Source organism: Anomaloglossus baeobatrachus, chromosome 10 (genome assembly GCF_048569485.1).
Source record: "Anomaloglossus baeobatrachus isolate aAnoBae1 chromosome 10, aAnoBae1.hap1, whole genome shotgun sequence".
Taxonomy (NCBI): domain Eukaryota; kingdom Metazoa; phylum Chordata; class Amphibia; order Anura; family Aromobatidae; genus Anomaloglossus; species Anomaloglossus baeobatrachus.
This window is the reverse complement of record NC_134362.1, coordinates 8551644-8564747: the sequence shown is the minus strand read 5'-3', so window position 1 is coordinate 8564747 and position 13104 is coordinate 8551644. Positions and strand designations below refer to the sequence as shown.

Genomic DNA, 13104 nt, shown 5'->3' with positions numbered 1-13104 from the left:
GTCACTCCTGTATTATATATATATACTCCTGTGATGTCACTCCTGTATTATATATATACACTCCTGTGATGTCACTCCTGTATTATATATATATACTCCTGTGATGTCACTCCTGTATTATATATATACTCCTGTGATGTCACTCCTGTATTATATATATACTCCTGTGATGTCACTCCTGTATTATATATATACTCCTGTGATGTCACTCCTGTATTATATATATACTCCTGTGATGTCACTCCTGTATTATATATATACTCCTGTGATGTCACTCCTGTATTATATATATACTCCTGTGATGTCACTCCTGTATTATATATATACTCCTGTGATGTCACTCCTGTATTATATATATATACTCCTGTGATGTCACTCCTGTATTATATATATACTCCTGTGATGTCACTCCTGTATTATATATATACTCCTGTGATGTCACTCCTGTATTATATATACACTCCTGTGATGTCACTCCTGTATTATATATATACTCCTGTGATGTCACTCCTGTATTATATATATACTCCTGTGATGTCACTCCTGTATTATATATATACTCCTGTGATGTCACTCCTGTATTATATATATACTCCTGTGATGTCACTCCTGTATTATATATATACTCCTGTGATGTCACTCCTGTATTATATATATAACTCCTGTGATGTCACTCCTGTATTATATATATACTCCTGTGATGTCACTCCTGTATTATATATACACTCCTGTGATGTCACTCCTGTATTATATATATACACTCCTGTGATGTCACTCCTGTATTATATATATATACTCCTGTGATGTCACTCCTGTATTATATATATACTCCTGTGATGTCACTCCTGTATTATATATATACTCCTGTGATGTCACTCCTGTATTATATATATACTCCTGTGATGTCACTCCTGTATTATATATATATACTCCTGTGATGTCACTCCTGTATTATATATATACTCCTGTGATGTCACTCCTGTATTATATATATACTCCTGTGATGTCACTCCTGTATTATATATATACTCCTGTGATGTCACTCCTGTATTATATATACTCCTGTGATGTCACTCCTGTATTATATATATACCTCCTGTGATGTCACTCCTGTATTATATATATATACTCCTGTGATGTCACTCCTGTATTATATATATACTCCTGTGATGTCACTCCTGTATTATATATATATACTCCTGTGATGTCTACTCCTGTATTATATATACTCCTGTGATGTCACTCCTGTATTATATATATACTCCTGTGATGTCACTCCTGTATTATATATATACTCCTGTGATGTCACTCCTGTATTATATATATACTCCTGTGATGTCACTCCTGTATTATATATACTCCTGTGATGTCACTCCTGTATTATATATATACTCCTGTGATGTCACTCCTGTATTATATATATACTCCTGTGATGTCACTCCTGTATTATATATATACTCCTGTGATGTCACTCCTGTATTATATATATACTCCTGTGATGTCACTCCTGTATTATATATATATTCCTGTGATGTCATTCCTGTATTATATATATACTCCTGTGATGTTACTCCTGTATTATATATACACTCCTGTGATGTCACTCCTGTATTATATATATTCCTGTGATGTCACTCCTGTATTATATATATATTCCTGTGATGTCACTCCTGTATTATATATATACTCCTGTGATGTTACTCCTGTATTATATATACTCCTGTGATGTCACTCCTGTATTATATATACTCCTGTGATGTTACTCCTGTATTATATATATATACTCCTGTGATGTCACTCCTGTATTATATATACTCCTGTGATGTCACTCCTGTATTATATATATACTCCTGTGATGTCACTCCTGTATTATATATATATACTCCTGTGATGTCACTCCTGTATTATATATACTCCTGTGATGTCACTCCTGTATTATATATATATACTCCTGTGATGTTACTCCTGTATTATATATACTCCTGTGATGTCACTCCTGTATTATATATATACTCCTGTGATGTCACTCCTGTATTATATATATATACTCCTGTGATGTCACTCCTGTATTATATATACTCCTGTGATGTTACTCCTGTATTATATATATATACTCCTGTGATGTTACTCCTGTATTATATATACTCCTGTGATGTCACTCCTGTATTATATATATACTCCTGTGATGTCACTCCTGTATTATATATATATACTCCTGTGATGTCACTCCTGTATTATATATACTCCTGTGATGTCACTCCTGTATTATATATACTCCTGTGATGTCACTCCTGTATTATATATATACTCCTGTGATGTCACTCCTGTATTATATATATATTCCTGTGATGTCACTCCTGTATTATATATATATTCCTGTGATGTCACTCCTGTATTATATATACTCCTGTGATGTCACTCCTGTATTATATATATACTCCTGTGATGTTACTCCTGTATTATATATACACTCCTGTGATGTCACTCCTGTATTATATATATACTCCTGTGATGTCACTCCTGTATTATATATATACTCCTGTGATGTCACTCCTGTATTATATATACACTCCTGTGATGTCACTCCTGTATTATATATATACTCCTGTGATGTCACTCCTGTATTATATATATATTCCTGTGATGTCACTCCTGTATTATATATACTCCTGTGATGTCACTCCTGTATTATATATACTCCTGTGATGTTACTCCTGTATTATATATACACTCCTGTGATGTCACTCCTGTATTATATATATACACTCCTGTGATGTCACTCCTGTATTATATATACACTCCTGTGATGTCACTCCTGTATTATATATATACACTCCTGTGATGTCACTCCTGTATTATATATATATATACTCCTGTGATGTCACTCCTGTATTATATATATATATACTCCTGTGATGTCACTCCTGTATTATATATACACTCCTGTGATGTCACTCCTGTATTATATATATATACTCCTGTGATGTCACTCCTGTGTTATATATATATATACTCCTGTGATGTCACTCCTGTATTATATATATATACTCCTGTGATGTCACTCCTGTATTATATATATATTCCTGTGATGTCACTCCTGTATTATATATATATACTCCTGTGATGTCACTCCTGTATTATATATATATATACTCCTGTGATGTCACTCCTGTATTATATATATATACTCCTGTGATGTCACTCCTGTATTATATATATATATACTCCTGTGATGTCACTCCTGTATTATATATATATACTCCTGTGATGTCACTCCTGTATTATATATATACTCCTGTGATGTCACTCCTGTATTATATATATATTCCTGTGATGTCACTCCTGTATTATATATATATTCCTGTGATGTCACTCCTGTATTATATATATACTCCTGTGATGTCACTCCTGTATTATATATATACTCCTGTGATGTCACTCCTGTATTATATATATATACTCCTGTGATGTCACTCCTGTATTATATATATATACTCCTGTGATGTCACTCCTGTATTATATATATACTCCTGTGATGTCACTCCTGTATTATATATATACTCCTGTGATGTCACTCCTGTATTATATATATATTCCTGTGATGTCACTCCTGTATTATATATATACTCCTGTGATGTCACTCCTGTATTATATATATATACTCCTGTGATGTCACTCCTGTATTATATATACTCCTGTGATGTCACTCCTGTATTATATATATATACTCCTGTGATGTCACTCCTGTATTATATATATATACTCCTGTGATGTCACTCCTGTATTATATATATACTCCTGTGATGTCACTCCTGTATTATATATATATACTCCTGTGATGTCACTCCTGTATTATATATATATACTCCTGTGATGTCACTCCTGTATTATATATACTCCTGTGATGTCACTCCTGTATTATATATATATACTCCTGTGATGTCACTCCTGTATTATATATACTCCTGTGATGTCACTCCTGTATTATATATATATACTCCTGTGATGTCACTCCTGTATTATATATATATACTCCTGTGATGTCACTCCTGTATTATATATATATACTCCTGTGATGTCACTCCTGTATTATATATATATACTCCTGTGATGTCACTCCTGTATTATATATATAGACTCCTGTGATGTCACTCCTGTATTATATATATATACTCCTGTGATGTCACTCCTGTATTATATATATACTCCTGTGATGTCACTCCTGTATTATATATATATACTCCTGTGATGTCACTCCTGTATTATATATACACTCCTGTGATGTCACTCCCCGCAGTCTGTGTATCATCACGGCTCGGTCCCGGTGCTGTCAGTACCGGGCCGGGCGGGCGCTCTGGGCCGCGGCCTGCGGGGAGGCCTGGGGATGGAGTGCGGCCTGGGAGCCGCGCTGTGAGGAGGCCGGGCTCCGGAGCCGCAGTCGCGGCCGGCACACAGGGGCGCGGGTGTGGATGGCGGCAGTGGGCGGGCGGCGGGGTCCCCGGCAGTGCAGGAGCGGCGCCCCCGGCCCAGCGCTGCGCTCCCCGGGCGGACTGCAGGAACAAGGCACACTGGGTAAAAACACATTTATACCAACCTCCGACACAATTTTCCAACAATCCCTCCGTCCGACCACCATGCATCAGGGCAGGAAACAGCCGCGCGGCCCCGCCCCGCGCCCTGCACAGCGCATAGCGCCGCTTCAAGAGGACGGGCGGTGGGCGGTGCTAAGCCGTGCTGTCCGCCTGCTCATTGGCTGGAGAGGCCACGCACCGCTCGGCATCAGTGCTGCCATTGGTGCTTTTCCACATGCGAGCGTTTTTTTATTTTGTTATACAGATCGCAGGGCTCTGCTTAGGAGATTGGTGATCCCGCCCACATCGCAGGCTTGGAGACTATTGGCTGTGAACAGAATGACGTAAGGTCAGCTCGTGCGTTGATTGGAGCTTGCAACTGTCAGGTGAAGGTGGTCCGGCCCAGGGATTCTGAGGAAAGTGCTGGGTCTGGGGCTGAGGGAAGTAGGCGCCATTTTGTGTGACAGGCGGGTAGCGCAGGGGCCCCAAATAGGGAGCGCTGGAGAGCGGCCCGCCGTGTCCCCGACACTAGTACAAGTGGGGGACACGAGAGGCGGCAGAAGCCTCCAGCTACGGGGCCGAGAGTGCGGAGTCCAGGACAATGGCGGCAACACTGCGGTCATAAGAGTGACACCCAACGACACCGGGGGAGACCCCCTGCCCCTGACACACCGACACCGGGGGAGACCCCCTGCCCCTGACACACCGACACCGGGGGAGCCCCCCTGCCCCTGACACACCGAGACCGGGGGAGCCCCCCTGCCCCTGACACACCGAGACCGGGGGAGCCCCCCTGCCCCTGACACACCGAGACCGGGGGAGCCCCCCTGCCCCTGACACACCGAGACCGGGGGAGCCCCCTGACACACCGACACCGGGGGAGACCCCCTGACACACCGACACCGGGGGAGCCCCCTGCCCCTGAAACACCGACACCGGGGGAGCCTCCTGCTCCTGACACACCGAGACCGGGGGAGCCCCCTGCTCCTGACACACCGAGACCGGGGGAGCCTCCTGCTCCTGACACACCGAGACCGGGGGAGCCCCCTGCTCCTGACACACCGAGACCGGGGGAGCCCCCTGCTCCTGACACACCGAGACCGGGGGAGCCCACTGCTCCTGACACACCGACACCGGGGGAGACCCCCTGACACACCGACACCGGGGGAGCCCCCTGCCCCTGAAACACCGACACCGGGGGAGACCCCTGCTCCTGACACACCGAGACCGGGGGAGACCCCCCTGCCCCTGACACACCGAGAACGGGGGAGCCCCCTGCCCCTGACACACCATGACCGGGGGAGCCCCCTGCTCCTGACACACCGAGACCGGGGGAGACCCCTGCTCCTGACACACCGAGACCGGGGGAGCCTCCTGCTCCTGACACACCGAGACCGGGGGAGACCCCTGCTCCTGACACACCGAGACCGGGGGAGACCCCTGCTCCTGACACACCGAGACCGGGGGAGACCCCTGCTCCTGACACACCGAGACCGTGGATGCCCCCTGCTCCTGACACACCGAGACCGGGGGAGCCCCCTGCTCCTGACACACCGAGACCGGGGGAGACCCCTGACACACCGAGACCGGGGGAGACCCCTGCTCCTGACACACCGAGACCGGGGGAGCCTCCTGCTCCTGACACACCGAGACCGGGGGAGCCCCCTGCCCCTGACACACCGAGAACGGGGGAGCCCCCTGCCCCTGACACACCATGACCGGGGGAGCCCCCTGCTCCTGACACACCGAGACCGGGGGAGACCCCTGCTCCTGACACACCGAGACCGGGGGAGCCTCCTGCCCCTGACACACCGAGACTGGGGGAGCCCCCCTGCCCCTGACACACCGAGACCGGGGGAGCCTCCTGCTCCTGACACACTGAGACCGGGGGAGCCTCCTGCTCCTAACACACTGAGACCGGGGGAGCCTCCTGCTCCTGACACACCATGACCGGGGGAGCCCCTTGCTCCTGACACACCGAGACCGGGGGAGCCTCCTGCTCCACACCGAGACCGGGGGAGCCCCCTGTCCCTGACACACTGAGACCGGGGGAGACCTCTGCCCCTGACACACTGAGACCGGGGGAGCCTCCTGCTCCTGACACACTGAGACCGGGGGAGCCTCCTGCTCCTAACACACTGAGACCGGGGGAGCCTCCTGCTCCTGACACACTGAGACCGGGGGAGCCTCCTGCTCCTGACACACTGAGACCGGGGGAGCCTCCTGCTCCTAACACACTGAGACCGGGGGAGCCTCCTGCTCCTGACACACCGAGAACGGGGGAGCCCCCTGCTCCTAACACACTGAGACCGGGGGAGCCTCCTGCTCCTGACACACTGAGACCGGGGGAGCCCCCTGCTCCTGACACACCGAGACCGGGGGAGCCTCCTGCTCCTGACACACTGAGACCGGGGGAGCCTCCTGCTCCTGACACACTGAGACCGGGGGAGCCTCCTGCTCCTGACACACTGAGACCGGGGGAGCCTCCTGCTCCTGACACACTGAGACCGGGGGAGCCCCCTGCTCCTGACACACTGAGACCGGGGGAGCCTCCTGCTCCTAACACACTGAGACCGGGGGAGCCTCCTGCTCCTGACACACTGAGACCGGGGGAGCCCTCTGCCCCTGACGTGCTGATCGGTGGGATGTGACCCCGCCATGATTGCAGCCGCTGTGGAGTAAAGTAAATAGATTCATATCACTAATCTGGCAGCCGTCACCTGTGGATGGAAAAATAGAAGCTCAGACTCTTCAAAAAGGGGTTCAACCTTCAAATCAGACTTTTTGTTCCCTCAACTTACAAGGCCGGCCTCTTAGGTCCCTCTGTGAAGATTTCTTTTTGAACAATAGGGACTCGTGTGAAGGTATCTCTAGATCCTACGCTGCCTTCACCCTTGTTACTCTCCTCCCTTCTTCCCTGTTGTGGAGGTCGCCTGAGCTATAGCTTGTTTGTTCAAACGTAATAAGAATATCTGTGTATATAAATATTCAAAATGTAGATGTAGTTACATAATTATCTGTCTGTTTATGTAGCCATCGCCGCATAGACCCATAATATAATTCTAAGCTGTATAAGTCATGAAGGAGTTAACCAAAGATAATGAAGCCAGAATGTGAAGCTGCAAAAGTGTTATCAGTAATGTTCACACAGAAAGAATGTACAGAAACAAACTGCGCTGTGAGAAATTAAGGAGTAAAAGTACTCCCTGTCTAGCTTCAAGGTTATTCATGCATATTATATAATTGGATCTATCTAATACAAGGGCCAGTTGGTGATGCTGGCTCAAGGAGAACATGTCTCATGTATTCATTGTCTGATACATTAATATCGGCTCTGATATATATAGCTAATACGGCACCGTCTCTGGATATCCCAAACAAAGACACCATTAGCAGTCTTCACCAAAACTCTCTACCTTGACAGTTATAAAGACAATCCTTTTCTGACCCTGAATGGTCCTTCTCCTTCCAAATTAATAATAAAGCATCTCAATGCGTTAATCACCTGGAAGCTTCTCCATAGGTGGTATTGTACCCCCTATAGACTTAGCAAAATATTCCCCCAATCTTCTCGGACAAGTACATGTTGGAGGCGAGGTGGGTTCTCTTCTCCATGTCTGGTGGTCATGCACCCGCATTCGAGACTGTTGGTGCCAGATCCATGGTCTGATTCAATCCATTCTATGTACAGATTTTCCGTGGGGTTCGGCCACAGCTCTCTTATCTCTGGCTCCAGATAAGATCCTGATGGAGGACGCTGCGATCATTTCACATGTGAGATCTGGGATTGCATCTAACTGGAAATCGGCAAAACTGTTTCAATGCAGGAAATTATATGTAGAGTCCACAAGGATTGCATTATGGAACACGACTGCAGCCGTAGAGCCGGTCTGACCACTGCAAAATGGTTTCACTACTCCAACTACACCTGTGATTATTGTATCCGGACCGGGTGCTGTATTCCATTGTGAGTTCTCTTAGAACCTACTAAATGTTTTTTCAGTTGTAAAAGAATGTAAGCAGTTATTTTGTATTCTTATCGTGATAGCTTTTCTTTGTTTTCTCTGGTCTTCCCTTTTCTGCTTCTTCTATCCTCTCTTCTCCTTCCCTTTATCTACTTTCTCTCTGTTATGGATATGGTTGTTATTAATGATATGTGAATGTACTCTTTACGTTAACGAGTCCAGACAGAATCCGCTTCTTGCTTTCGATATAGATACTATGTTGTCTTTTTATACTTTTTGAAAATCGATAAAGTTTACGTTCTATAAAAAAAAGGGGATACAGAAAGATGAACTTACAAAAATGAAGGGGTTAAAAATGCCTCAATTTGCTCACAACAAGTATCTCCACATCTCTAGGGATCCAGGTTACTGAACTATCACAGAATGAAAAGTTACCAAAGAACTTATGGATAGTTGGTGTAAAAGTGCTGATTACCCCCGATGATCCGGAGAACGCGGCTTTCCAGAGTCCTGTGTGAACGGAGCATGGTTATGTCTGGAGAAAGCTCCGGCGCTTCACAGGTCACCGATGTCTCCACAGCTTATAAGTCAGAAGAGGAGCCGCCTGCAGCGATGAACTCAGGTGGCTGCTCTCATATTGGCACCCAACTGAAGTGGTAAATTCCAGATCCTCGTAGTTATCTGATCAATTTCACAAGAAAAGTTCCAGAAATAGAGTTTTTCAATACGCCACGCCGCTGATCGATTTAAAGGACTCCTACCTGTGTGCCCATGACAGTGACGTCTCTGACTCAGAACAGAGAACTTCTGTGGCTGCGTTGTAATGTGCAGACCCGGAGGTGTGATGATCCGGTCAGTGTTCGAATAAAGAGGTGTGACTATCCGGTCAGTGTTCAGACCCGGAGGTGTGACGATCCGGTCAGTGTTCAGACCCGGAGGTGTGACGATCCGGTCAGTGTTCAGACCCGGAGGTGTGACGATCCGGTCAGTGTTCAGACTCGGAGGTGTGACGATCCGGTCAGTGTTCAGACCCGGAGGTGTGACGATCCGGTCAGTGTTCAGACCCGGAGGTGTGACAATCCAGTCAGTGTTCAGACCCGGAGATGTGACGATCCGGTCAGTGTTCAGACCCGGAGATGTGACGATCCGGTCAGGGTTCATACCCGGAGATGTGACGATCCGGTCAGTGTTCAGACCCGAAGGTATGACGATTCGATCAGGGTTCAGACCCGAAGGTGTGACGATCCTGTCAGGGTTCAGACCCGAAGATGTGACGATCCAGTCAGGGTTCAGACCCGGAGGTGTGACGATCCTGTCAGGGTTCAGACCCGGATGTGTGACGATCCGGTCAGGGTTCAGACCCGGAGGTGTGACGATCCGGTCAGGGTTCAGACACGAAGGTGTGACGATCCTGTCAGGGTTCAGACCCGAAGATGTGACGATCCAGTCAGTGCTCAGACCTGAAGGTGTGACGATCCGATCAGGGTTCAGACCCGAAGGTATGACGATCCGGTCAGGGTTCAGACCCGAAGGTGTGACGATGCGGTCAGTATTCAGACCCAAAGGTGTGACGATCCGGTCAGTGTTCATACCTGGAGGTGTGACGATCCGGTCAGTGTTCATACCTGGAGGTGTGACGATCCGGTCAGTGTTCATACCTGGAGGTGTGACGATCCGGTCAGTGTTCATACCTGGAGGTGTGACGATCCGGTCAGTGTTCATACCTGGAGGTGTGACGATCCGGTCAGTGTTCATACCTGGAGGTGTGACGATCCGGTCAGTGTTCATACCTGGAGGTGTGACGATCCAGTCAGTGTTCATACCTGGAGGTGTGACGATCCGGTCAGTGTTCATACCTGAAGTTGTGAGGATCAAACCATAGTTATGCTGCCTCCATCTTAGAAGACCCAAAGAGCATCATCAACGCTTGTATTGGACCACAATCCAGGGAAGTCATACCTCCATCAAGACTCTGTCTATGTTCACATGTTGCATTGTTTACTGTTTTTTTCTGCAGCCTATATCTGATCTATTGGCAGATAAAAAAAGCTGCAGCTAAAATGTAGCTGTTGCAATACAAGGTGTTAGGTCTTCAATGCCACATGTATGTGAAAACATAAAACAGTTTTTTGAAAAAGGACAATTTCAGCAGATTATTTAGGAAAAAAAACGTGTTTTTTTTATTAGGCTGCGCATTGTTCCTCCACATAATTGATATAATTGCAAGTAACGGAGTGAGACTGGAGTGCGGAGAAAGAAGGGAATCGCTTTACAAGAAAATGCAAATTAAAATATAAACAATTCCTACATGTGGAACATCAGCGACTGTGACGATAGCACCACATTGCAGAAATCCTCGCTGCTTCGGCTGCACATCCTGCCAAGTGCTGCAAACATTGGGAGCACCTTGTTTGCACTTATGTGTTTTCTACAGGTGAAAAAACGCTTTAAGACTTGACACGCCGCAGATTTTAAAAACGCAGCAGGTTTCCAATTCAGTCATGGATAAAAACAAGCGTCTGCAAGAAATTTCTGAAATCTTCGCTTTTGCTGATATTGTAGATGCAGCTTTCAATTTGCATAAAAAAAGCTGGATGTCGACAAGATGATGGTCCCAGGACGATAAAGGCCCGAGCCCTGCGAAAAACTATCAGAGGCCTTAACGAGATCCCAAAAATTGCAGCAAATCAATACCTTCTTCTTTTTCTACAATATATAAACCGTGAGTGCAGCTCTGGAGGATAATACAGGAGGTAACACAGGATCAGTAATGTATGTACACAGTGACTGCACCAGCAGAATAGTGAGTGCAGCTCTGGAGTATAATACAGGAGGTAACTCAGGATCAGTAATGTAATGTATGTACACAGTGACTGCACCAGCAGAATAGTGAGTGCAGCTCTGGAGTATAATACAGGAGGTAATTCAGGATCAGTAATGTAATGTATGTACACAGTGACTGCACCAGCAGAATAGTGAGTGCAGCTCTGGAGTATAATACAGGAGGTAACTCAGGATCAGTAATGTATGTACACTGGAGGTTAATATTAGAGAACACAATTTCCTAAATGTTGCACTCCTTGTGTCGTCCTCTGTGATTATCTCCTCACATGAAGAAACGCGCAGAAGTTTCCACTTATTTCATAAATTGATTTTATTGTAAAGCAAATAAAAATGTAAATGAGATACTTAAAAACATCACGGATCACAATAGAGAACACTTTCAGGTATCTACAAGTTATTGGTGTTAATCTGCACCTGGTGCTAATATCCTTAATTATCTGACAACCCCAATATAACGGACAGTCTAACTTTCCAAAAATGGTGTGCCGTTCCAAAGGGACTCAGCTGGTTTTCCTCGCAAGACAAATGCAACAGAGAACAGAATAAAGTGGAGAATCTGCATGGGTAATAGTTTCACCACTACAGCTGCAATTACTCGGCAGTTCAGCACGGAACAGGGTAAGGATCCGTCTCGTCATACAGTGTCACGACGTAAGAAAAACTGTGGGAAGATAAGGCGCAAATAGAGTCTTACCCCCGGTATGACAATGGAAGGTGAATGTTTAGCAGGAACACTCACCTGATGCGGTTGTGCCAGTCACAACCCCTTTGACAGCATGAAAGTAGCGTGGAAGGCAGCGGTCCCGCAACATGGAGAGATATCAGACAGCAGGAGAAAAGCTGGTTTAAATACCGCACCAAACCACAGGAGTCCAGATGAAGTTAGTAAATCTCTTTTCTTTATTTTCACAGGTCTACGTGTTTCAAGGACATATCCGTCCTCTTCCTCAGGACAAAATGCAGAGAATACTATCAGTATAGTATTCTCTGCATTTTGTCCTGAGGAAGAGGACGGATATGTCCTTGAAACACGTAGACCTGTGAAAATAAAGAAAAGAGTGTCACGACGTGTAAGAGCATTTGGACTGAAAGCCCACTCTGCAATGACCAAACCTCATTAGCAGAAAGAATCAAAAGGCTAGATTTACCTCTGGTGAGGAGCATGTTGTGTGGACAGAGGAGGTGTCATTTTAGTAATTAAACTTTCTTTAATGTATTTGGGTCTCATGGGAAACATTATGTTCATTAACAAACTGGGGAAAGACTAAACCCAAAGTGTGATAAGAAGTCAGTGACCGACAATGGAGGAAGGGTCATGGTTTGGGAAATATTTTCTGCAGCAGGAGTTGGACCTCTCATACAGCTACATGGTAGAGTGAATGCAAGTGTGGATCAGAACCTTCTTCACAACACGCGGATCCTTACTTGTATCCATCACTTTAACAGCCAGCAGTTTTCGTGCAGGACAATGCCCAGTTACACAGCAAAATGGAGAAAGAAGCTCCTGGAAACAATGAAAAGCCACAGCCCAGAGTCCTGAGCTAAACCCCATAGAAAACCTCTGGGAAATCATTGGTGACAAAGTTATGGCCGAGAAACCACAACAGTCAAAGAACTGTGGAAGAGACTGGAAGAAGAGTGGGCCAAAATCCCCCCAGAGCAGTGTGAGAGGCTAGTGATGTCCTGTGGAAGAGACTGGAAGAAGAGTGGGCCAAAATCCCCCC

At 46.0% G+C, this 13104-nt stretch overlaps 1 protein-coding gene across 2 annotated transcripts in view; it reads right to left on the bottom strand.

Annotated features, from left to right (window-relative positions):
• The window catches only part of ZNF143 (zinc finger protein 143), a 38511-nt gene extending 33844 nt beyond the window's left edge, over window positions 1-4667 (bottom strand). The window contains exon 1 of one of the 2 annotated variants that reach the window (XM_075325343.1): window positions 4595-4667. In XM_075325343.1, coding sequence (XP_075181458.1) covers window positions 4595-4640 — 46 coding nt within the window. In that variant the 5' untranslated portion in view covers window positions 4641-4667. The remainder of the gene's footprint in view (window positions 1-4594) is intronic. The other variant, XM_075325341.1, reaches the window with a different exon arrangement.
• Between the last annotated feature and the right edge of the window lie 8437 nt (window positions 4668-13104).